This window comes from Taudactylus pleione, unplaced genomic scaffold (genome assembly GCF_031769625.1).
Source record: "Taudactylus pleione unplaced genomic scaffold, aTauple2 ptg000155l, whole genome shotgun sequence".
In the NCBI taxonomy this organism is placed as follows: Eukaryota; Metazoa; Chordata; class Amphibia; order Anura; family Myobatrachidae; genus Taudactylus; species Taudactylus pleione.
The window spans coordinates 4,802,070-4,828,517 of NW_028284557.1; the positions used below are offsets into that span (position 1 = coordinate 4,802,070).

A 26,448-nucleotide genomic window follows, 5' to 3' on the forward strand; every position below is an offset into this window, starting at 1 on the left:
ACAAGATTATATTGACGTCAGTACTTTGTAGGTTCACCATGTGCAGAGATTACTGTAGACACCCTTCTTGGTAAACTGTCCACAAGTTCCTTGACAACAGCAGGTGGTGTGTTTTGACATTCCACCTAAATTACAGTGACCAACTGTGACACTGAAGAAGGTCGAGTGGGCCTAGAACATACCAGTCGCTCCAATTCATCCCAGAGGTTCTCAATGAGGTTAAGATTTGGACTGAGCTGGCCAGTCCATCCGGTTTACCGTTTTTCCTGTATACCAGTCCAGCGTCGCCCTGGAAACATGACAGGTGGCATTGTCGTCCGGATAAAAACATTTGTTGTTTCCGTAGAACTGCCCCAATGTAGGGAGCACAGAGTTATCGAGAACATCCCTATACTTCTCGTTTTATACCTTCACAAATACGTGTCTGCTGCAGGAGCACACCATTTCGCTTGCGCGGGGGTGTCCAATCACATAGTGTAGCAGCAAAAGGGGGACCAACTCCATATTAATGCACATGATTTTGGAATGAGATGTTCAACAAGCACATATGGGGGGGTGATGTTCAGGTGTCCACATACTTCTGGCTATGTAGTTTATTATATACAGACTACACATACAGTAATATAACCTGTATTAAATGCAAGGTCTGGCGCTTGGAGAAATCTCTTGTGAAAGGAGATTTGTAGAATGCTAAAATACAAATATAGTATATCCATTTCAACCAGGGTTCCCAACTATCCATTTAATGTGTGGCAGGGGTTACTATATAGGCTTCATGATATAGTTCCACCTCTTGCTCATATGGGGCAGAGTTTGTACCTACTGAATACCTCAAACTGTGGGCCTGATTCAGAGCCGCTCGTAAAAGGCCGCTCGTTCGCTCTGAGCTATGTTCGCACATCTGCGCATGCGTATGGGTCGTAATGCGCATGCGCCAACCAGTCGGTGCAGTCGGAAATCGTGTTTTCGCAAAATAGCGAGTGCCTGCTAATTTGAGTGACAGGATGAGGCGTTTGTGGGTGGTAACAGGGGAAGGTGTTTGAAAACGGGGAGTGGAGATCCGTGCCAAACGGCCAAAACGGGCGTTTTAAGGGTGTGCATAATTAACAAAGCAGCGTCATCGGCCACATAACTTGGTTGTCTCTTAGCCTGAACTGTTCGCATGATTGCGGTAGGAAAATCCAACCACAAGCACTGCGAGCAGTTCAGACGCCTTTCGATGTACTCGATTAATCTAATAAATAGCGGAGATGACGTATGATGCGAACGGCCAGGGGGCATTTTTACAAAATAGCAAGCGCATTATTTCGTTCGCTCGCTCAGACATAGCGTCAACAGACCGCAAAGTGCGTGCGCTCTATTAAAATATCCGGCCCCTTTTCTGAGCGAGCGAGCGCAAATAGCATCCGGCTCTGAATCAGGCCCTGTGTCCCTTGTTGGCTAGGGTTTAGGGAGATTGTTATGGCCCATACCTCTGCACCGAAGAGCCTGGATATTCTGTTATACTGTATGTACTCCTACACTCCTGTTCCTGTGTAACTAAATATATGCTTATACTCAGCTAACACCTCCACCCTATTCTCCCTCACTATATAAATCTGCACCTTGAAATCCCGTTGGCCTATACAGCATATATTCCTTGCTTGCAATATGTTCACATTACTTTGTGAGCTGCATTTTGTAACAAAAAGTCAGAATTCAATTTTTTGTCCATTTCTATACCTGTAGCCAAGAGCCACCAATATTGAGTGTATTTAACAGATGACATTTTGTGGTACTCACCAGCACCTGCAGCCTTGGACAGTGTATGGAGAGCTGGATGAGAGTGCTGTCTGTGATCTACAACAGAACAGGGAGTACAGTGGTGAGAGCAGAGCATCTCCACAGGGCCGCCACCCAGTATGCTCAGGTCTTCAAGCGATCCCCAGTATCTTTATTAAAGAAAACACAGCTCACCTGTACACATTCCTCTAGATCCATCTTCTCCAACTCATGGCAATTCTGGAGGAGAAATCAAAAAGACAAGGCAGGCATTGGGCACTGAATCAGGCAGCAAAATTATAAAAGTTCACAAAATGAAGACAATGAGAGTGCAAGTACTTGTACCAAGTTGACCAAGTTACTTATGGATGCTCATATACTGTATAATAGCAACTATTATGTTAATTGGGATACACATGACATTTAAACACTTTGGACGGAGTTGCACAGACGCTTGTGCGCAGCACTGCAAATCCGTCCATCTCTGAATCGGGCTCTTAGTGAGGATGAGTACTAGGATATTTCTCATTTCTTATAATGGCTATTATTCTTGTATAGAAGTTAAGTCTCAGTCACATAAGCATGTTCAAGTACTGCTGCACTAATTGATCTAAGCAAATATCTGGAGAGGAAGTCACGGCCCTTATCCAGTCCCCCCTTGAACCTATCCCTTCACGTCTCCTCCACTACCTCTCTCCCTGTGCGTGTTCCCATCATGCCCACCTCCCCAATCTCTCCCTCTCATCTGGCACTGTCCCTGCATTCAAACATGCCCTTGTCTCCCCCATTCTTAAAAAACCTACTCTTGATCCTAACACTCTCGCCAACTACCGACCCATCTCTCTCCTCCCTTTTGCATCCAAACTCCTTGAGCGTATTGCTTACAACCGCCTTACCAGCTTTCTTTCCTCCCACTCCCTCCTTGACCCTTTTCAGTCTGGCTTCTGTTCTCTTCACTCCACAGAAACTGCCCTCACTAAAGTCAGCAACGACCTCCTTGCTACCAAATCCAAAGGCCACTACTCTCTACTCATTCTCCTTGACCTTTCTGCTGCTTTTGACACTGTGGACCACCCTCTCCTGCTACAAATCCTTCACTCCCTTGGTCTACGTGACACTGCCCTCTCCTGGCTATCCTCCTACCTCTCTGATCGATCCTTCTCTGTCTCCTCTCATGGCTTATCTTCCCCCCCAGATCCTCTCACAGTAGGTGTTCCCCAAGGTTCTGTTCTTGGACCACTCCTTTTCTCCCTCTATACATACTCTCTAGGTGAACTCATCAGCTCTTTTGACCTCCATTATCATCCCTATGCTGATGACGCTCAGTTCTACCTTTCCTCCCCTGACATCTCTCCCTCTCTCCTCACTCGTATCTCCAACTGTCTTTCTGCTATTTCTTCCTGGATGTCCCAGCGATTTCTTAAACGCAATATGTCTAAGACTCAGATGATCATCTTCCCACATAACCTCACCTCCCACTATTTCTTTATCAATTGATGGCACAACTATCTCCTCTAGCCCCAAAGTGCGCTGTCTTGGAGTTATCCTGGACTCCTCCCTCTCCTTTAAACCACATATCCAGAACCTCTCACAGTCCTGTCATTTCCATCTTAAAAATATTTCCAGGATCAGACCCTCTCTCACCCAGGATGCTACTAAGACCTTAATACAATCACTGGTCATCTCAAGATTGGATTACTGTAACCTTCTCCTATCTGGCCTCCCCAACTCCCATCTCTCTCCTCTCCAGTCTATCCTTAATGCTGCTGAAAGGCTCATCTTCCTCTCCAAACGCTCTACATCTGTCTCCCCTCTCCTATAAGCCCTCCACTGGCTCTCCTTTCCCTTCAGAACCCATTCCAAGGTTCTCACACTCGCTTACAAAGCCCTCACACACTCCTCTCCCATTTACATCTCTGACCTCATCTCCCTTCACTTTCCTGTCCGCCCTCTTCGTTCAACAAAGACACACCGCCTCTCATGCCAACTGATTACCTCCTCCCACTCGAAGACTTTGCCCGTATTGCTCCCCACCTCTGGAACTCTCTCCCTCTCCCCATCAGACTCTCCACCTCTCTACAATTCTTCAAACGGACTCTCAAGACCCACTACTTCATCAGTGCTTTTCAGCTCTCATCCTAACTTGCTACTACATTTTCCCTCCTCCCTATCTTCCCCATCTGTATCATACCCGTCTGTCTGCCCCTCCCCTTGAGAATGTAAGCTCTTGCTTCTCCTTACTTTATGTTTATCTACTTCTTACTCACCACTAGGACACCTAACACTTGGTGCCTATGCTTTGTTGCTTAATTGGGTGTTATGGCTAGCTATGTATCAATGTATATTATCCATGTCCTTGTCCTTCATTGTATTGTATTTTACTGTAAGTCACTTTTTGGATATGTAACTTGTAAGGCGCTGTGGAACACTTGTGGCGCCATATAAATAAACGATAAAAATAAATATACTGATCATTGGAGCTTCTGCTAAACAGTCTTGGAAAAGTACAAACTGGTGCATATAAAACTTAAAATAAAAACAGAGGACATAAGAATACTGACTAGGACAGTACATGTTATGTATACATCTCAAAATGTGTATTATTGGTGAAAATATTATCATTACCATAGCTGAAAAACAAAACTCACTAGCATTTTAAACACCCATGTGGCGCCACCTTGAACTGTTGAGATTTACTGGTACATGTAGGATAAAAATATGAGAAATGGTAAGAACTTACCTTTGTTATCTCTATTTCTACGAAGTCCATAGGGTTCCACAGGATACCTTGGGGTATAGGTGATGACGTCAGGCATCGGGCACCATAGAGTTACGTTTTCAGTCCTCCCAGGATGCACTAGGGTCCCCCTCCTATACCCCGCCCCCGAGCCAAGGCATCTCAGTTAGTTACCAAGCCATAGGCCGGAGGAGGAGAAGGAAGAGAGAGAATAAAAGGATCTGGACACGCACAAGAATCACATTCTCACCAGAGGGAGACGGAAAAACCGGTGACCAGAGTAAAGCCCATCTGCAGCACAGGTGCGACAGGGCGGGAGTCCTGTGGAACCATATGGACTTCGTAGAAATAGAGATAAAGGTAAGTTCTTACCATATCTCATATTTTCTACTTCAGGGTCCATAGGGTATCCACAGGATACCTTGGGGATGTCCCAAAGCAGTATCCTTTAAGGGTGGGGACGCTCCTGTGCTGAAAGGAGAATCCGCCGCCCGAAGGAAGCATCCTGAGAGGCGAAGGTGTCAAACTTGTAATACCTCACGAAGGTATGGACAGAGGACCACGTAGCTGCCCACGAAGGACCCACAGACCTAGTGGAATGAGCCTTCACAGAAGGAGGAACCGGCAGGCCTTCATGAAGATAAGCTTCAGAAATTGCCATACGAATCCAGGCTGCCAAAGTTTGCTTTGAAGCAGGCCAACCCTTTTTACGGAAGCCATAGAGGACAAACAAGGCGTCCAACTTCCTAAACGAAGAAGTGCGGTCAACATAAGTCCTTAAGGCCCGCACAACATCCAAAGTGGCCTCACCCACTGAAAGACCAGGCGAGTTAAAAGCCGGAACAACTATTTCCTCATTAACATGAAACTGGGAAACAACTTTGGGAAGAAATTCAGGACGAGTGCGTAGCACTGCCCTGTTCCCATGAAAAATCAAGAAAGGGGGTCTACAAGAGAGAGCCCCTAAATCAGAAACACGTCTGGCCGAAGCTATGGCCAGAAGGAAAACAGTCTTAGCTGTTAGCCATTTAAGATCCACTGAGCCCAGTGGTTCAAACGGCGGTCCTTGGAGAGCCCTCAGGATCACAGTCAAGTCCCAAGGCGCAACAGGTGGAACAAAAGGCGGCTGAATACACAGAACGCCCTGCATAAAGGTGCGCACATCAGGAAATGTAGCAATCCTACGGTGAAACCAGACAGGGCCGAAACCTGCACCTTCAAAGAAGCAAGGCGAAGCCCATGGTCTAGTCCCGCTTGTAGGAAGGAGAGTACCCGAGACAGACGAAACTCCCGAGGTGCATAACCTCTCGGTCGACACCACTGGAAGAACGTATGCCACACGCGATTGTATATTCTTGCAGAAGACAGTTTCCGAGCTCTTAACATGGTTCGCACTACAGAGCTGGAAAACCCCCTGGACCTTAACATGGCCGTCACAACAGCCACGCCGTCAAAGACAGCAGAGTCAGGTCCGGGTGAAGACAAGGACCCTGTGACAGAAGGTCCGGTCGGAGCGGTAACCGCAGAGGACTGTCCACGGACAGACCCTGAAGGTCTGAGAACCAGTGCCGTCTGTGCCATGCGGGAGCTATCAACAGAAGCGTCCCTCCTTCCTGTTTGAATTTCCTGATAAACCCGCGGAAGAAGGGAAAACGGAGGAAACAGATAAGCGAACTGGAACGTCCACCGGACGGACAGAGCATCCACCGGAGACGCCTTTTCGTCTCTTGTGCGAGACCCGTACACCAGCAACTTGTTGTGCCGGGACGCCATGAGGTCGATCTCTGGAAGACCCCACCTGTCCACCAGCAGTTGAAAAACGTCCGGGTGCAGGGACCACTCCCCCGCATGAACGTCCTGGCGACTGAGAAAGTCCGCCTCCCAGTTTAGCACTCCCGGGATGAATACTGCCGATATGGCCGGGAGATTGCGCTCCGCCCATACCAGGATTCGGGACACCTCTACGAGAGCCGCCTGACTTCGGGTTCCTCCCTGCCGATTTATGTAGGCCACGGTGGTGGCGTTGTCCGACTGGACCTGCACGGGACGACCGTGGAGAACCCGATGTACCTGCTGGAGAGCATTGAACACCGCGCGGAGCTCCAGAATGTTTATTGGAAGCTCTGTCTCTGCCTGAGTCCACCTGCCCTGGAACAAGTGTGGACCCGAGACTGCTCCCCAGCCCCGAAGACTGGCGTCCGTTGTCAACAGGACCCAATTCACCACCCAGAACGGACAACCCTTGTTGAGATGGGTCATCTGCAACCACCAGTCTGAGGCAGTCCATTCCATTTGGACAGGATCAGGAGCTGCAGAGGTCTGGAGTGAAACTGGGCATATTCCACCATGTCGAATACCGACACCATGGAGCCCAGTAACCTCATCGCCGAGTGTAGAGACACCCGGCGGCTCTGCAGAAAACTGCGCACCCTCAACTGCAAGGCAGATCTTTTGCCCCGTCACAAAGATCCTTTGCTGTCCGGGGTCCAGTAAGGCTCAGAGGTGCAGAATCCGCTGAGACGGGATCAGGGTGGACTTCTGCCAGTTTAACAACGAGCCGTGCCGTTGCAGTACCGCAATGGTCAGGTCCAAGTGGCGTAGAAGGAGCTCTGGAGATCCTGCCACCAAGAGAAGGTCGTCCAAGTATGGTAACATGCGGACTCCCTGCAGCCACAGGGAAGCCGCCATGACCGCCATCACCTTGGTGAAAACACGTGGTGCTGTCGCCAGGCCAAAAGGTAATGCCCGGAACTGAAAGTGGTCGTTGCGGATTGCAAACCTGAGGAACTGTTGATGGCGTAAAAGAATAGGGACATGCAGGTAAGCGTCCTGTATGTCCAACGACACCATGTAGTCCCCAGGTTCCAGCGCCAGAATGATGGACCGTAGGGTCTCCATCCGAAACTTCGGCACCCACAAAGACTTGTTGAGAGCTCTGAGGTTGAGTATCTGCCGATACGACCCATTGGGTTTCTGCACCAAAAAGAGATTGGAATAGAAACCCTGGCCCCTCTGGGAGAATGGAACAGGCACTATAACTCCAGCCTGGAGCATAGTGTGCAAGACCTTCCGCAGTTCCAAGGCTTTGTTCCAGTCTGATGGCAGACCCCTGGTGAAGAATCGAGAAGGGGGTCTGTGCCGGAAGGAGAGGGCGTACCCGTGAGAAACCACCTCGAGAACCCAAGTGTCTGTCGTGGTGACTGACCAACACCGGGCGAACTGCAGCAGGCGGCCTCCCACTTTGGGATCCCCAAAAGGGAGGCCCGGACCGTCAGGCTTGTCATCTGGCTTAGGGGCCGGACGTCAGGCCTGCTTTCGGGGCTTGGCCGATTTTTGGGGGCCAGCCTGTCGTGGAAAGGACTGTGCTTTAGGCCTACCCTGGGCCCTATAAGGCTGAAAGGACGACGTACCTGAACCGGAAGGAACTGCAGCAGACGGGAGACATGCCGATTTGGCTGCCGCCAGTGTGGCTACAATTTTGTCCAGGTCCGGACCAAATAGAACTTCTCCATTAAAAGGCAACATTTCCAAGCCCTTTTTGGAATCAGCGTCCGCCTTCCAAGATCGTAACCAAAAGGTGCGACGAGCAGCTGCAGTTGCCGAAGAAATCCGAGACGCCAGGGTACTGATATCCAAGGCCGCTTCGTTGATATAAGTGGCCGAATCCCGGAGATTGACGATCAACTCCGTCTGTTCAGCCGAACAGTCGGAATCGAAGGACGCCTTCAAAGTGTCAGCCCAGCGCTCCATAGCTCTGGCAACCCAACAAATGGCCATAGCCGGCCTACCTGCCCCCCCCCGCGAGGGAATAAACAGACTTTAGGCAGATCTCCACCTTGCGGTCCGTAGCATCCTTTAGGGAAGACATGGATGGCATGGGTAATGTGGCACTACGGACTAGGCGGGTCACATGAGAATCCACCTGTGGAGGGGATTCCCACTTAGAAAAATAATTATCCGCGAACGGATAAGCCACCGCCAAACGCCTCTGCGGCTGGTACCGTTTGCCAGGCTGTTTCCACGCCTCCTCCAAATGGTCCACCAATTGACCCGAAAAAGGAAACACTGTGGCGTCACCCTTAATATCCTTAAAAAAGGCATATTTAGATTTGGACACCGAAGGATCTTCATCCTCAATCACCAAAGCTGTGCGGACTGCCCGAATAAGTCCAGGAATATACACCTTGGACCTAGCGTCCGCCTCCTTAGTACGGAGAGGTCCCTGGTCCGAAAGATCCAGAATCTCCCCATCATCAGACGTCATGTCGTCATCCTCATAAGGAGCAGACAGAGACGCCACAACACAGACTCCCCTTGTAACACATCCGACAAGTGCTGTACAGAACTAGTCAGGGAATTAACCCACGCAGGCTCCTGAGAGACCTGGGGAGGAGAAATAGGGAGACTGTGGGGTACCATCAATTGCCTCGGGAAACCCTGCATGGGTGACGACACCACTGATTGCTGGGACAATCCCATCTGTGAGAACGCAGGCTGCGGAGCTAACTTGCCCACCAGGGTTGTAAGCGCTTTGGCGAAACAAGCCCAGGGCGGCTCCTGTACCGATGCTGTGACAGTAATTGGCTGCGCCAATAAATAACACTGCCGGCATAGCCCCTCCGCGCTACCCTCCCCCTCCGCTATAGGTACTTTACACGTAGTACACTGAAGCTGGAGAGGAAAGTCACTCTCAGACATGATGGAAAGTATGTGACCCCTCTCACCAATACTTATTAGTATAGCGAGAGACCACCCCGCAAGCACCGTACCGCAAGGGCTTTAGCAGAAAGAACAGGCACAGTGATAAGGCTGACAATAAGAAATTAAAAGTACAGGCAGCAGCGCTAGCACAGTCACATACAATGCACAGAAAAATAAATCCTGCACTATCAGCGCTGATAAATCAACTACACAGACACAGAGTCTGGTAGGACACAGCGCTGCATACACAGACCTGACCAAGCGGAGGAGAGGTATGCGGGGGGACCCAGACCACGATGCCTCCGATCTTAGGCTTCCAGCAGCGTTCACCATGCGTTACTGAAGATGGCCACCGAGGAGCATAGAGGAGGCTGGCCTGGGGGAGGAGTACTGCCACAGGGTCAGTCGGCGTGTGCAGAGAGGGCTGTGTGCAGCGGGGGAGGCGCCGGCTGTGAGACAGGGAAGGCGCGCTCCCCTGGCATGCATTTAACCCCTGGGACGCCGCAGCGCTACCGCTCTGCCGCGGTCCGCTGTCCCAGGGGGGTAGTGGAAGCGCAGGTTAATATCTGGCTCCACGCTGCAGCCAGTCCCCAGAGAGCCCCCTGCCTGGGGACTTTGGACCATGTTCAGCAGGGTCCCACCGCGGAACCCCTGCTGCTTACCTGTTGTCCCCCTTAGATCCATTCATGGCCCAAAACATCTGGGGTCAACGCTAGCTGTGACCCCAGATGCTTACCAGCATCCCCGGATCGGTACCGGCGTTCTGGTACCGGCGGAGTGTAGGGAAGACAGCATGGACGTCAGTATTGACTGTCCATGCTGTACTTCCAGATGTGCAGCCACAGCTGCAGTGAAGAAAACTTCAGGGGCTCTTCTAAGCCCCCCTCTAGCAGGTGCATCCGACACCGGCCGGGCACCAAACGAAACTGAGATGCCTTGGCTCGGGGGCGGGGTATAGGAGGGGGACCCTAGTGCATCCTGGGAGGCTGACAACTGAACTCTATGGTGCCCGATGCCTGACGTCATCACCTATACCCCAAGGTATCCTGTGGATACCCTATGGACCCTGAAGTAGAAAAATTGTTTGCCAGGAAAATATAGTAAAAACAAAAGAACAATAGCAAAGAAATCACTACTGGAGAGAATTGCAGTATCACCCCTAAAATAAAGCATTGTCCGCCATTTTGCACAGCCACACACACACACTTGTGAACCCTGCTATGTTATTTGCCATTGTTCAACACTGTCCTTCACATTTATCACTGAAGCTTATCCCTGTATATTTAACCTAATCTTTCTAATCTATCTGCAAAACTCCACGTCTGACCGACCTCCCAAATTTCACAAGACCAGTCTTCTGAAAACGGCTTCATCACAGATGTGCATGATGGACATTGATCCCTGAAAACCATAAAAATCAAATATACAGACAACGCACGCAGAAATCTAACCAGCCTTACTTTAGCCAGAGTGGTGAATCCCAGGTCTGTCAGCTGTGAACATCGAGCTACTTCAAGTATTCTGCATGAAACAGATTACATAAGGATTAGGTTTAAAATGATAATTAACAATTTCTATAATCAAGGTAATGTTCCTAGAGTCATGGTGTAACAAATAATGAAAAATTAAGGTTTACATTGAATTATATAATACTTTACTAGTGCCGAATTGGATCACAACTCTTACGCTGTCAAACATAGGGGATTAAGAACAGAATAATGACAGAGGGGTTTTCTAATCAGTTTGCATTTTAAGAGTTTTCCAACTGCAGGACATTTTATTATCTGAGTTTATCCACGTCCTTATCCAGTTCTACATACTGGTTTATGTTTTTCACAAAACCATTTACATTACCTTGGCAGAGCAGTTTATATTTATTTGCCCTTGGATACAACATAGAACAGCTCAGCTCTGTGTACTGGATACGACTGTATCCACACAGCAGCTTTGTGGTGATCCACAAAAAAAGGCAATAGAAGGGAACTCTCCTGGGTGACAAGAAGGCCTTGGTGAACATATATAGTAAAAGTTGAAGGAGGGATTGTTTAACCAAATAAATTAAGTCATTTCAAGGTTAACAATACTCTCCAGACAAAATCAAGCAGTGAGGATTGTTAAGTGAGGCAATGTGCAAAGTCCTGTAACTTCTTTTGCTCTGAGCCTTTTAGATTTTCTGCAAGATGTACTCTCTCAAAGATGTCATTGAGGTTTCCTGACAGATTATACATAAATAAGGACTCCCCAACTATGAGAAAGTTCCTAATGTGAGGGAAACTTTTTTTTTTATATGAGTAATAAAATGGCCAACACCACAATGGCTTGCTCTCACAATGTCAAAATTCTTAAGTCCTGTAAATATATATTGGAGAATGGTAGGTGTAGCTTTATGTAAAGCTTTTTGGATTTTGTTTTAGCAGTCCTTTATATTTGTGTAACAGATACTTATTTATGCAAAGAATAGGTGAAAACAGAGTCAGTAAATATGGCGTAGGAAGCATAGCTAAATCCCTTTGCCCAAATAAGTGTATACTGTAAAATGTAACCTTGCCCATTACCTGAGCTGGGGGCAGTTCTGTCCCAGTGCATTAAGAATGGAGTCTGTGATGTTGGAGCAGCCGGAGGCGCAGAGTGATTGCAGCTTGTGACATCCACGGCAAATCGTGATGAGACCATCATCTGTTATTTGCTGCTGGGACAGAGGCAGTGAGAGCTGGGACATAGGCTGAAAGTAATGGCACCAAGGCTGGGGCACAGGTGAGGGGGCAGGGACAAATAAGAATGTTGCACAATGCCATGGTTGGGTCAGAGTTGGAAAGGGGGCAAAGGTTATAACAAAAATTCTAGATTGAAAATGAGATGAGGCAAGGCAGAGCCATGAAGGTACATTAGCCCCAAAAATAAGATTACCACAACACCAGACCTGATGCAAAATGAGATGAACAAGACTCAAAGTCCCAACTACTGTATCTTACCTAGCCTCAATATGTACCAAATGTAAGGTCAGTGCATAAGGAACCTAATGCTGGATACACACTAGAAGATATGTCATCCAATCTGCTGGATCGGACGACCAATAGGGCACATCGGCCAGTGTGTGTGTACCTGCTATGTCGCTCCCACGCATAGTCAGCGACATCGCCAGTCGGACCTGCATGCAGGTTCGACAGGCGATATTGTCAGCAGGGTCCATGCTGCCGAATGCAGCATAGCCCAGGCCCACCTGAGATCAGTACACACTAGACCTCGTCTAGTACACATGTTCTCAAACTCTGTCTTCAGGACCCCAAACAGTTCTTTTTTTCCCAGGTCTCCTCTCAGAAGTATAAGTTAAATAATTAGCACCAACTGTGGATCTTTTAAACTGTGTCAGTGAGTAATGAATACACCTGTGCACCTGCTGAGGACAGAGGCCCTGATTCAGAGCTGGAAGCTCTGACAGAGCGCTCGCTCTGAATCAGGGCCGTCATTCCTAATTTTAGAGCGGCCTCCTGGCCGCTTGCATAGCTGTGGGTGACCACCCACAGCTATAGCGAGCGGCCAAAAAGATGGTCGCGATGGTCAAGACCATTGCGACCATCGGGCTTGCGATGAGACCCCTGTGGTAGGGTCTCGTTGCCGCAAGCCCTGGAGTGCTTTCGGCTCTATCAGAGCCGAAAGCACTCCCACTGACATCCCCAGATGGTAGGCGTTCCCATGGGAACGCCTCCGTCTGGGCAGCTACGCCCCCGGCACGCCCACCAAAGGGGGCGTGCTGTCACTCACCATCGACAGCATGCCCCCTTTTCTAGCGAGAACCATAGCGACGGCTTGGCTGTCGCTATCCGGGTCTCGCGCATGCGCACTGGGCCAACATCGACCCGCTTGCGAGCAGGTCTGAATTAGGCCCAGAGTTTGTGAACCACTGGTCTAGTGTATACCAGCCTTAATAGATGTTCAAAGAAAAGCAAAGCTTAATATAAGTGCTCTATAAAGACATACATGGACTCATCACAACTGCTCTGGGTTTCCAAACTCCCCTTATTTGCTACATTAGGGTTGGTAACATAGCTAGGAGCAAAAGCAACATATCCAAAAGTTAGCAACGCATGTGGTGACATGTATTCCCTGGATTATCTAGCCTGAAAGCAAAACAATTGCATTAGTAGCTAATTTTCCCATATACTTCATGGCAAATCCAGTTGTTTGGTAATAGGGGCAAGATAATGAATATTGTGTACACCAATGATACCAGGTAGATATCCTGTCAAGACTTTTAGCATTTGTATTGGCATTTGATCATTTGGACAGATTGGCTGCCCCAGTACATACATCCCAAGTATCTGCCAGTTGGGTTATGAATACCAGATTGGCATACAAAATCAGGACGTGTGTGGATTGCTTTGGACAGAAAGCTAATGGGGCAGATATGGGAGTAGTTTATTTGGGGGGATTCTCTAGGAAACAGCGATTGTAAAGCATTTAGAAGATTAAAGAGAGTTCTCAATCCTTCTAAAGAGAACAGGCAAATGTGTTGCCCATAGCAACCAATCAGGCAGTGGGGTAACAGGGCTTTAATGCACTCTGTGCTGGCACTGACCCCCTTGCACATGACGTTTAGTATAGGGGCAGGGCCAGCCTGCACCTGGAAGCACCAGGGCACAGAGCATCTAGAAGATACTCTGTGTAGCTGTATACACTGCAGGGTGCCTGTCTGTAGTGTCCAAAGCTGCAGGTAACCATTACAGAATCCCTGCTAGCCAAAAGCAAGGGCCATGGGGCAGCGACAGAGCCCTGGATTCTGTGCAGCAACGCCGGTCGCACACCACTACTTACAGCCCTGCAAAAATGTTTCAGTTATTTTATAGAATGTACTAGATAAATAATGGACATAATCTGATTGGTTGCTATGGGTAACATCCCCACTTGTCCTCTTTAGAAGGTTTGTTACATCTCACCAGCACAAAATAAACAATGGTCTTAAAAACACATAATAGCAGGAGTGATACAAACGACACACACCACATCATCACCGTGGTAAGTCCACTTACTGAACAAGCCTGTAGATTTAATGTGACAAGCTCTGGACAGTGTGATCCAATATACTTAAGAGCCTCATCTTCCAGCTACAGAGGAAAGAGACACAGATGGTGAGTAATACATGGATGCAATTCCCAATCACCCCCACCACACTCTCACAGGAAACCTTAGTGCTTCTACTTGAAAATCAGATTCATTGACTTATGTAAACTGGCAATCAAGGTTTAGCTAAGTTTTGATAATTTGTTTTCTGTAACCCAGTGGTTCCCAAACTGTGCGCTGTGTTGGCGGTGGCCTAAAGTGGCCATCCAGTGTATTTTATTTATTTTTTTGCGCAAAATAATTTATTTGCACAGGTTGGGAGAGGGTTGTGTAGCATGGCGCAGAACACAGCGGCAGGGGGGGGGCGGGGGGGTGTCTAATCTGCCACAATGACAATGCAGTGCGTTGTGGGAGATCAGACAGGAAGTGTCTGATCTGAGGAGCGATGCTGCAGAGCTGACGATCACAACTAAAAAGGTAAGTAAGGGGGAGGAAATGGAGAGGCATGGGGCAGGGGCAAAGAGAGAGACGGAGGGGGCAATGGGTAAGAATAGCACAGTTTCTCTTTTAAAAACTTATTACGTTATTCTGACCCAACTACTAAAAAAAAAAAACAAATAAAAAAAAAAAAACACGGGATTGCTCTAACGGTGCCTCAAACTAAGACAGTTTAGGAACCACTGTTTTAACCTATATTTTTAATTAAAGACACTTATATGTTGTAGGGCTCTGAGTGTCAATGACTGATTGTATGCCCACTGCTATTGAAGAAATCATTAAAAACCGGGCACATAAGTTTTCTATAAGGTCCATTAAAAAAAAAAAAAACTGATGAAGAAGATATACACCTTAAAAGGAACTCAAACTCAAAATATTATTTCTTCATAAAAAAACCTTCCCGCCCATAACTAGTATAGCCATCACGGTGTTCCAATGTCTGAACACTCCACTGCTCCTGGGTTACTCATCATTGCCTCAGCTAGTTAATGCTCAGTTCATGTATAGCGACTATGTGGGGAAATGTGATTCTAAGGCAGATACAGTTTTCTGTAATGCACTTGAATGGCTTCCAGCATTTATCCAAAGTTCTACAGGCTGTTGATCTCTGAACGGTGGTTAAACTACATGGATGCTTCAGGAAAGAACAGGAGCAGAGAGTTATTCACCTTATTATTGATTTTAGGAATAGACTGGGGGTTTAGGGTTATTACTGTAGGTGTGAGTATTTTTGGAGAAACGCATTATACAAGTAAAATTATTAACATTATTAATGGTTTATGAGTTTCAGTGCATTTCATGTACCATATCATGGCCCAAAATATACAGTATATTTTATTTCAGTTTACCCAACATAATGGTGAAATCATCGGTCTACATTTTGAGTGGTGGCTTTTCTTTCAGAGAGTCTTGCTGTAAGGTGTGCTTTCATAAAACCAAGCAAACAAAAACCACAGACACACATGAGTTAGATTAGAGTGCTCCACTGCCTAATCTAGTAGGAAGCTCTAAGCTTCTTACCTGCAGGGACTTGAAGTACCACTTTTACAGTAGTCTTCTATACCTATTACCAGAACACTTTTCTTTTGCTCTATGGATGGGACAATCCTGTACATACAATATAAAACTTTGTATTTATGCACCAACACTCCTAGGATGTAAACATTTCAACATGTGTTCCAAGGGGTAAATTATAAAAGTAAACAGAAGGAGTAAAACACACAAATCTAAAACATTCCCACCCCCCTCAAAAATAGAGACACACATATGTATTTGTAAAAACAAAACAAAACAAAATATATATATACACACACACACACACACACACACATATATATATATATATATTATATATATATATATATATATATATACACACACATACATACATACACACACATACATACATACACACACACACACACATACAGTACCAGTCAAAAGTTTGGACACACCTTCGCATTCAATGGTTTTTGAATATTTAAATTATTTTCAACACAGTAGATTACTACTGAAGACATCAAAACTATGAAAGAACACATATGGAATTATGTTGTAAACAAAAAAGTGTTAGGTTTTATATTTTAGATTCCTCAAAGCTTTGCACACTCTTGGCATTCTCTCAAACAGCTTCATGAGGTAATCTCCTCGAATGGTTTTGAATTAACAGTGCCTTGTCAAGAGTCAATCTGTGGAATTACTTGCCTTCTTAATGTGTTTGAGACCATCAGTTGTGTTGTGCAGAGGTAGGGTTAGTACACAGTGGCCACCACTATTTGACTACTGTTGTAATCCATATTATGGCACCAACCACTCAATTCAGTAAAGAGAAACAATGGTCCATCATTACGTTAAGACATGAAGGTCAGTCGATACATTCAAAGTTCTTGAAATTTTCGGTAACCTCAAGTGCAGTTGCAAAAATCATCAAATGCCATCATGAAACTGGCTCTCATGAGGACTGCCCCAGGAAAGGAAGACAAAGGAGTTACCTCTGCTGCAGAGGATAAGTTCATTAGTTACCAGCCTCAGAAACCGCTACTTAACAGCACCTCAGATTAGAGACCACATAAAGTCTACACAGAGTTCAAGTAGCAGACAAATTTCAACATCAACTGTTCAGAGGAGACTGCGTGAATCGAGCCTTCATGGTCGTATTGCTGCGAAGAAGCCACTACTGAGGATGAACAAGAAGAAGAGAATTGTTTGGGCCAAGAAACCCAAGGACGCAGAGAAGGTAAGCGGATTGGTTTCTGCATGTGTGGTTCCCACTGTGAAGCATGGAGGAGGAGGTGTGATGGTGTGGGGGTGCTTTGCTGGTGCCACTGTTGGTGATTTATTAAAAATTCAAGGCACACTTAACCAGCATGGCTACCACAGCATTCTGCAGCGCCATGCTATCCCATCTGGTTTGCGCTTACTGGGACCATCATTTGTTTTTCAACAAGACAATGACCCCAAACACACCTCCAGGGTATGTAAGGGCTACTTGACCAAGAAGGAAAGTGATGGAGTGCTGCATCAGATGACCTGGCCTCCACATGTACTATGTTGAAAATAATTTAAATAAACAAAAACCATTGAATGAGAAGGTATGTCCAAACTTTTGACTGGTACTAATATATATAAAAAAAAAAATAGCACACTCACCAGAACTGATGTAGAAAAATCAGCAAGGACAGCAGCTAGATGGGCTGGGAGTGACTCAAAGGTGCTGGTAGGTTGGCACAGGTATCTGGAGCCATGCTGACTGCAGTGCATCCCATAGCTGCTGGAGGGTGTGTGGTGGAGTTCCATAGAGTGAACACAACGATCAAGGTGGTCCCACAGATGCTCAATTGGATTCAAGTCCGGGGAATTTAGGGGGCCAGACAAGTACTAGGAAGTCTTGGTTGTGCTCGTGCAACCACTGTCACACTTTTCTACCATGTGACATGTCGCATTGTCTTGCTGGAAGATCCCATCCGCCTCAGGGAAGACAATCAGCTCATATGGGTGTACATGCTCTGCAAGGATGGATTGATAACCAAATCGGTTGAGGTGCCTTTCCACATGGATGAGTGGGCACAGAGAATGCCATGAAAACATTCCCCAGCCCATAACGTTGCCACCACAAGCTTGTGTTCTTCCAGCAATGGTTGCAGAGTGTCTCTGTTTCTCGCCTGACAAGCCAACGTCCATACGTTAGATGAAGCAGAAAACGTGACTCATCGGAGAAGGTGACCCTTCGCCAATCAGCGGAGGTCCAATTCCGATACAGGCATGAAAATTGAAGCCTTTTCAACCGATGCACCTTCATTAGCATAGGTGCAGTGACCATCAGTTTGCTTCGGAGCTCCATACGCAGCACGGTTCACTAAACTGTTGTTTTAGACACAAGTCTAACGGCCTCCAGGTTCAATTTGATGGTAAGCTGCTCCACTGTAGCATGTCGGTCGTCCCTCATGCACTTTCGTAGCAGACTTTCACCTCTCTCATTAATGGCAGTTTCCATGTTGGTTATTCGCAATGGTGCCATTTGTCCAGTCACAATTCACTTTCACAACAGCAGCACGCGAACAGTTCACCAAATGCGCTGTTTCAGAAATACTGCCACCCTTGGCCCGAAAGCCAATTATTATCCCTTTTTGCAACTCTGATAAATCGCCCCTTTTACCCCATGACAGCGAGTGATGTGTGCAGACGGCCTATAGCATACCTTATATACCGACAAAGCCAGCGCATGGCACGTGACGAACTTCATGTACGTGCTGCTGATGTCAAATGTAGGGTCATAATAATGTGACTCGACTGTGTGTATATACATACTCCAACAATGTACAACACCTCTAAGCAACAAAACAGGATGGATACTAAATATGCAGATGTAGGGTTCAGAATGATTATTATGCCTTCACAAAACAAAAGTCCACAATTATAAAGGAGAGAGTCAGCTGTACTTTAAAGACATACATCCGCACTTGTGGTCGCTTTGTGTCCAACTCAGAATTAGGCCCTACATGTATTGTGTAACCAATTTGATCAAAAAAAACCCTGTTAAGATTATTTACCAACAAGTTAAAAAAAATGCCCATCAGTAAAACTTTTATTATCGACACATTTATGTATTTCTAAACATAAAAAAAAAAAAATTTGAAAATCATAGCATATAGAGGATATAATGGGTTGGGTATGAAATCCCGGCTGTCGGGATGCCGCTGTTCGCCAGTGATTACAGGGATGTTCCGGGAAGCTGTATGACTGTCTAAAGCGTCCTGAAGACGCTCCAGGCGGCACTGCTGCATAGATTCTGGTTGCAGGGTGCCATTCTAGGCACATTGCTAGCCAGATGAGGCTAGCAGAAAAAAAAAGCTCAGAGGGCCAGACCAAATAATTCCGCAGCCCTTAAATGGTCCCCATGCCTGAGGTGCCCCATCCCTGCCATTAACTTATTATTATTCTTAACTTGCTTTAAGCCCCTAGACTAATTATTTTGCTCCCTTTCTGGCTGTGTTTATAGAGTGTCCTATTCCTATTATAAATGCTACCTTTATTGCATCAGTGGTTAATATACACACGGACATCCTTTTGCTGAGTATTTTATATGACTTATTATTGATACTAAATTATAGAATGTTTTTCAGTGCTGAATACTTACTGTAGTTGCATTTTTATCATTTATGTTTTAGATAATTATTTCTTTTTGCACATGCACTAGCATGTTCTGACATTGTGGGAGGTTTGTTTAATTTCAAAATATAATGTGTATTACACTTATATTTATTCATTAGATGGTGATCGTATATGCGCCCCTGTTTAGGTTTAAAGCACAAACAATTTATTCTCTGTATTTAAGAAACCTGCTCCAGCAATTAAAGTTACAGCAGAGTTATAGCAATGTTGATAGGAAAGTCATGGTATTATTTTTTTAAATAGTTTTGGAGTTGTGGAAGTCAACTCCTGGCATTGCAATTTACACATTACACAGAGAAAGCTACATACTTAAGTCATAAAAGCAGACTAATATATATTTACATTCATTTTTTATCATCTGCAGTTCTTTATATAATTACAACAAATAATAATTTCTACTGTTGCTCTTGGATGAAATGCATGGTCTATTGAGGGTACAAGACATCTGGCATACCTGAGTGCAGCCCTTGAGGGACAGAAACCGCAGCCCCCCGCAGCCCTTTACCAGAGCCTGGATCCCATCCTTGCTGATCTGATCACACCATGAGATGTTCAGTTGCTCCAGGAGGGGGCAGCCCTCACTGTCATGCACAGAGAATGGGATGTTAATCAGAAACCCTTTCAGTTATAAAAATAAACCCAGTTAAAATAAATACAAAATTTCTCACACCCAGTTTTTATTTTGCTACTTTTGCCCTCTCTTTTTCAATCCATTGTGCATGGTTTAAGGTAACATCAGCAGGATTGGCCATCCTCTTGTAGTCTTAAGAGGTTGACACTATACTGAAAGGGAAGTCACAAGAAAGTGGAAAAGAGCAGGCATTTCATCCTTTTCAACTGAGCGTACACTTGAGTGCTCAATAGACCAATCACAAATGGGTTCCTTTGTTATTAAGGGGTAGCAGTGCTTCTGACTGCACAATGGAGAATGTAAGGGGGCAGAGGTAGGTTAGGTATAACAGCAAGAGGAACAAATACATAACGTCTTTAGAATTTAGCCATCCTTTAAGCAGTGTCTAAATAGAGTAGGAGACAGTGTTCAGTGCAAAACATTATATTTTTTTTTTTGTCCACCACTACGTTCTAGACTTTTTATTATACAAATGTTTTATTTATCTATCCTCTCCTCTATATGCTATTTTTGCTAGACAAGTGGATTATAAAGTAGTTCTAATGGATGTCTTAGCATTACCCTCACCTGAGAGCCTTGAGGGAAAGGTTGGTAATGGATGTGCATGATGCCAGGTCCAATTGTTTCAATTTACAGCAAAATTTACTGAGGCTAGATGAGGTTCTGTAAGAAGGAAAGAAAAGAGGAGAGTCAAGACATCACCCATCCCACAATAGAGTTACAGAGTATATTTAAAAGAATTTTCACAGGTGTGGCACAGAAAGCCATGAACGTTTCCAGACCCTTTGAAAAGGCTAGGCTTACAAGTTTGAAGATCAAAGTCCATATTTACGTTAGTCCCAAGTCCTGTGCTAACCGTGCAAGATCAAAAAATGGGATATATACAACATGAAAATCTCAATGTCAAAAACAGACGTGCACAACCTGCGTCACGTCGCCCTCATTAGTTGTGCTCTCTGGTGGAAGCCCAAGACAGTGCAGTGGCCCTCATTTTTCTTTACCATTTTGTTTTATACACCGGACACTGAAGAGAGGCGGGAATTAGGGCGGAACTCGACAGACATGCCTAGCAGGCAATCAAATTAGCTGCCACGTATCGGTCTTTGCAGAGAAGTGGCTGCAGAGCTCTCGATAATGTAATCATTAAATCGCAAGATTGGCACTAAGCTCTGTCCCACTCAATGCTCTAGTTCTTCTCTGACAGACAGACTGAGTCACAGTTTTAGCCAAGGTTAATATATATTTATATTTTAAAGGATCTCCACACTACCTTATTATTAAAGTTCTGATATATTGCATTATAGAAAGAATGCACAGACAATTAATTTAGCAATGGTTTTTATTTAAAACAAATATAAAAGAACTACAGAGATTAATTTAGTCACCTGCTACCAAATGCCTGGTTTTGGTTGCATTTTAGTGAATATTGTAGAATTTATTTTAATTCCCATATTCAAAGCCAGACTGGGAATTGAAAGCAATGTGTTGCATTCAAAGCACAAAAGCCCACATTTATTTACATGTCTAAAAAGTGGTGGTGGTGGAGGGGGATAGTTTTCTAGATTAAATATCACAGTAAGCACAAATTATTATCAGGATTACATCTGTTTGATGGCACCACTATTGACTCTGCAGCAGTAGGAGCCAAATGGAGAGAGCACAGTGGCAGTGCAGGAGGAGTAGCAGCTATGGGGTTGCTGCAGAGGGGAGGATATTTGGTGGAGCATTCCCATACTTCTGTCTCCATATGTACCTTTTCAATTAGTGCCATATGTGGCCCCTTCAATAAGTGCCATCTCCCAATGTGGCCCTCGTACTAGAACAACTTGTGCAACCCTGGTCTAAAACATAAGTACAGCAATAAGCAATTTTCGAAAAACATGGAAGTGTTCATTTACTTGTGCCACTTATAATGACGTCTAAAAACACATGACGAGACTAAGTGAAATTTGATGGCAGGTAAATTTGGTGGGTAGTGCTATACACACATATAGTTTGTTTAAATTAAGCATATAGAAGATGACATCCACAAAATAGATATTACATTGTTTGTGAAAATATGAGATATGGTAAGAACTTACCTTTGTTATCTCTATTTCTACGAAGTCCATAGGGTTCCACAGGATACCTTGGGGTATAGGTGATGACGTCAGGCATCGGGCACCATAGAGTTAAGTTGTCAGCCTCCCAGGATGCACTAGGGTCCCCCTCCTATACCCCGCCCCAAGGCATCTCAGTTACGTACCAAGCCAGAGGAGGAGAAAGAAAAAAAAAAAGATCTGGACAGACAGACACACAAAAACCGGTGCGTAAAGCCCATCTGCAGCACAGGTGCGACAGGGCGGGAGTCCTGTAGAACCCTATGGACTTCGTAGAAATAGAGATAACAAAGGTAAGTTCTTACCATATCTCATATTTTCTACTTCAGGGTCCATAGGGTATCCACAGGATACCTTGGGAATGTCCCAAAGCAGTATCCTTTTAAGGGAGGGGACTGTGCTGAAAGGAGAATCCGCCGCCCGAAGGAAGCATCCTGAGAGGCAAAGGTGTCAAACGCGTAATACCTCACAAATGTATGGACCGAGGGACCACGTGGCAGCCTAGCATATCTGGACTGCAGAGGCACCACGTCGAGCTGCCCACGAAGGACCCACAGACCTAGTGGAATGAGCCCTCACAGAGGATGGAACCGGCAGGCCCTCATGAAGATAAGCTTCTGAAATGGCCATACGGATCCAAGCTGACAAAGTTTGCTTTGAAGCAGGCCAACCCTTTTTACGGAAGCCATAGAGGAGAAACAAGGCGTCCGACTTCCTAAACGAAGAAGTGTTGTCAACATAAATCCTAAGGCCCGTACAACGTCCAAAGCGGCCTCACCCACCGACAGGTCAGGTGAGTTAAAAGCCGGCACAACTATTTCCTTGGTGATATGAAAATGGGAAACAACTTTGGGAAGAAAATCAGGACGAGTGAACAGCAACGCCCTGTTCCCATGAAAAATCAAAGAAAGGGGGTCTACAAGAGAGAGCCCCTAAATCAGAAACACGTCTGGCTGAAGCGATGGCCAGAAGGAAAATAGTTTTAGCTGTCAGCCATTTAAGATCCACTGAGCCCAGTGGTTCAAATGGCGGTCCCTGGAGAGCCCTCAGGACCACAGCTAAATCCCAAGGCGCCACCGATGGAACAAACGGCGGCTGAATTCTAAGAACACCTTGCATAAAGGTGCGCACATCAGGGATTGTAGCAATCCTACGATGGAACCAGACAGACAGGGCAGACACCTGCACCTTCAAAGAAGCAAGGCGAAGCCCATGGTCTAGTCCCGCCTGTAGGAAGGCTAGCACTCTAGACAGACGGAACTCCCGAGGTGCATAACTTCTCGGTCGACACCATTGGAAGAACGTATGCCACACATGATGGTATATTCTTGCAGAAGACTGTTTCCGAGCTCTCAGCATAGTGTGTACTACAGAGCTGGAAAACCCCCTGGACCTTAACATGGCCGTCTCAACAGCCACGCTGTCAAAGACAGCCGAGTCAGGTCCAGGTGAGGACAAGGACCCTGTGACAGTAGGTCCGGTCGTAGCAGCAACCGCAGACGGATGTCCACGGACAGACCGTGAAGGTCTGAGAACCAGTGCCGTCTGGGCCACGCGGGAGCCATCAACAGGAGCGTCCCTCCTTCCTGTTTGAATTTCCGGATTACCCGTGGAAGAAGGGAAAACGGAGGAAAGAGATAGGTAAACCGGAACGTCCACTGGACGGACAGAGCATCTACCAGAGACGCCTTTTCGTCTCTTGTGCGAGACCCGTACACCGGCAACTTGTTGTTGTACCGTGACGCCATGAGGTCGATCTCTGGAAGACCCCACCTGTCCACCAGAAGTTGAAAGACGTCCTGGTGCAGAGACCATTCCCCTGGATGAACGTCCTCGCGACTGAGAAAGTCGGCCTCCCAGTTGAGGACTCCCGGGATGAATACCGCTGATATGGCCGGGAGATTGCGCTCTGCCCAGATCAGGATGCGGGACACCTCTACGAGTGCCGCCCGACTTCGGGTTCCTCCTTGCCGATTTATGTAGGCCACGGTGGTGGCGTTGTCCGACTGGACCTGCACGGGACGACCGTGGAGAACCCGATGGGCCTGCTGGAGAGCATTGAAAACGGCGCAGAGTTCCAAGATGTTTATTGGAAGCTACTTTTCCGCCTGAGTCCATCTGCCCTGGAACAAGTGTGGACCCGAGACCGCTCCCCAGCCCCGAAGACTGGCGTCCGTCGTCAATAGGACCCAGTTCGCCACCCAAAACGGATGACACTTGTTGAGATGGGTCGTCTGCAACCACCAGGCAAGGGACAGGCGAACCTCCGGAGTGAGCACCATCGTCTGGGACTTGACACTCTGAGGCAGTCCATTCCATTTGGACAGGATCAATTGCTGCAGAGGTCTGGAGTGAAACTGGGCATATTCCACCATGTCGAATACTGACACCATGGAGCCCAGTAACCTCATTGCCAAGTGAAGAGACACACGGCGACTCTGCAGACAACTGCGCACCCTCAACTGCAAGGCAGAGATCTTTTCCCCCGTCACAAAGATCCTCAGCTGACTGGAGTCCAACAAGGCTCCGAGATGCAGAATCCTCTGAGATGGGATCAGGGTGGACTTTTGCCAGTTTATCAATGAGCCGTGCCGTTGCAGTACTGCAATCGTCAGATCCAAATAGTGTAGAAGGAGCTCCGGAGATCCTGCCACCAACAGAAGGTCGTCTAGGTATGGCAACATACAGACTCCCTGCAGCTGCAGGGAAGCCGCCATGACCACCATAACCTTGGTGAACACACGTGGTGCTGTCGCCAGGCCAAAAGGTAACGCCCGGAACTGGAAGTGATCGTTGCGGATTGCAAACATGAGGAACTGTTGATGGGGCGAAAGAATAGGGACATGCAGGTAAGCGTCCTGTATGTCCAACGACACCATGTAATCCCCAGGCTCCAGCGCCAGAATGATGGACCGTAGGGTCTCCATCCGAAACCTCGGCACCCGCAAGGACTTGTTGATTGCTTTTAGGTTGAGGATCGAACGGTACGACCCATTGGGTTTCTGCACCAAAAACAGATTGGGATAGAAACCCCGGCCACTCTGGGAGAAAGGAACAGGCACTATAACTCCAGCCTGGAGCATAGTGTGCAAAACCTTCCGCAGTTCCGAGGCTTTGTTCCGGTCTGATGGAAGACCCGTGGTGAAGAATCGGGAGGGGGGCCTGTGCCGAAAGGAGAGGGCATACCTGTGAGAAACCACCTCGTGAACCCAATTGTCTGTCGTGGTTATCGACCAACACTGGGCGAACCATAGCAGGCGGCCTCCCACTCTGGGATCCCCCAAAGGGAGGCCCGGACCGTCAGGCCGCAGGTTTGTCATCTGACTTAGGGGCCAGACGTCTGGTACTCCAGGCCTGCTTCTGGGGCTGGGCCGATTTTTTGGGGCCAGCCTGACGGGGAAAGGACTGTGCTTTAGGCCTACCCTGGGCCCTGTAAGGCCGAAGGACGACGTACCTGAACTGGAAGGAAATACAGCAGACAGGAGACATGCCGATTTGGCTGCCGCCAGCGTGGCTACAATTTTGTCCAGATCCGGACCAAATAGGACTTCTCCATTAAAAGGCAAAGCTTCCAAACCCTTTTTGGAATCAGCGTCCGCCTTCCAAGATCGCAACCATAAGGTGCAACGAGCCACCACAGCTGCTGAAGAAACCCGAGAAGTCAGGGTACTGATATCTAAAGCCGCTTTGTTAATGTAAGTGGCCGAATCCCGGAGATTGCCTATCAACTCGGTCTGTTCAGCCGAAAAGTCGGAATCGAAAGACGCCTCCAAACTATCAGCCCAGCGCTCCATAGCTCTGGCTACCCAACAAATGGCCATAGCCGGCCTGGCTGCACCCCCCCTCCCCCTCCTTAACCCACGCTGGCTCCTGAGAGACCTGAGGAGGGGAAATAGGGAGTCTGTGGGGTACCATCAGTTGTCTCGGGAACCCCTGCATAGGTGACGACACCATTGACTGCTGGGACAATCCCATCTGAGTGAAGGCAGGTTGCGGAGCTAATTGGCCCACTAGGGTTGTAAGCGCTTTAGCGAAACAAGCCCAGGGAGGTTCCTGTACCGGAGCAGTGACAGTAATTGGCCGCATCAATAAAAAACACTGCCGACATAGCCCCTCCGCGCTACCCTCCCCCTCCGCTATAGGTACTTTACATGTAGTACATAGAAGCTGGAGAGGAATATCACTTTCAGACATGATGGCAAGTATGTGACCCCTCTCACGCGTTAGTATACTGAGAGAACCGCCCTGCAATCACGGCACCGCAAGAGCTTTAGCAGAAGAAGAGCAGGGAC

At 46.9% G+C, this 26,448-nt stretch overlaps 1 protein-coding gene across 2 annotated transcripts in view; it reads right to left on the reverse strand.

The window, feature by feature from the left end:
* The window catches only part of FBXL20 (F-box and leucine rich repeat protein 20), a 75,672-nt gene that overhangs the window by 24,195 nt on the left and 25,029 nt on the right, over positions 1-26,448 (reverse strand). The window contains exons 7-13 of one of the 2 annotated variants that reach the window (XM_088474615.1): positions 20,625-20,720; positions 19,881-20,007; positions 14,227-14,301; positions 11,755-11,888; positions 10,660-10,720; positions 1,957-2,001; positions 1,783-1,839 (exon numbers count right to left, since the gene is read on the reverse strand). In XM_088474615.1, the coding sequence (XP_088330741.1) occupies positions 1,783-1,839; positions 1,957-2,001; positions 10,660-10,720; positions 11,755-11,888; positions 14,227-14,301; positions 19,881-20,007; positions 20,625-20,720 (595 nt within the window). The remainder of the gene's footprint in view (positions 1-1,782; positions 1,840-1,956; positions 2,002-10,659; positions 10,721-11,754; positions 11,889-14,226; positions 14,302-19,880; positions 20,008-20,624; positions 20,721-26,448) is intronic. The other variant, XM_088474616.1, reaches the window with a different exon arrangement.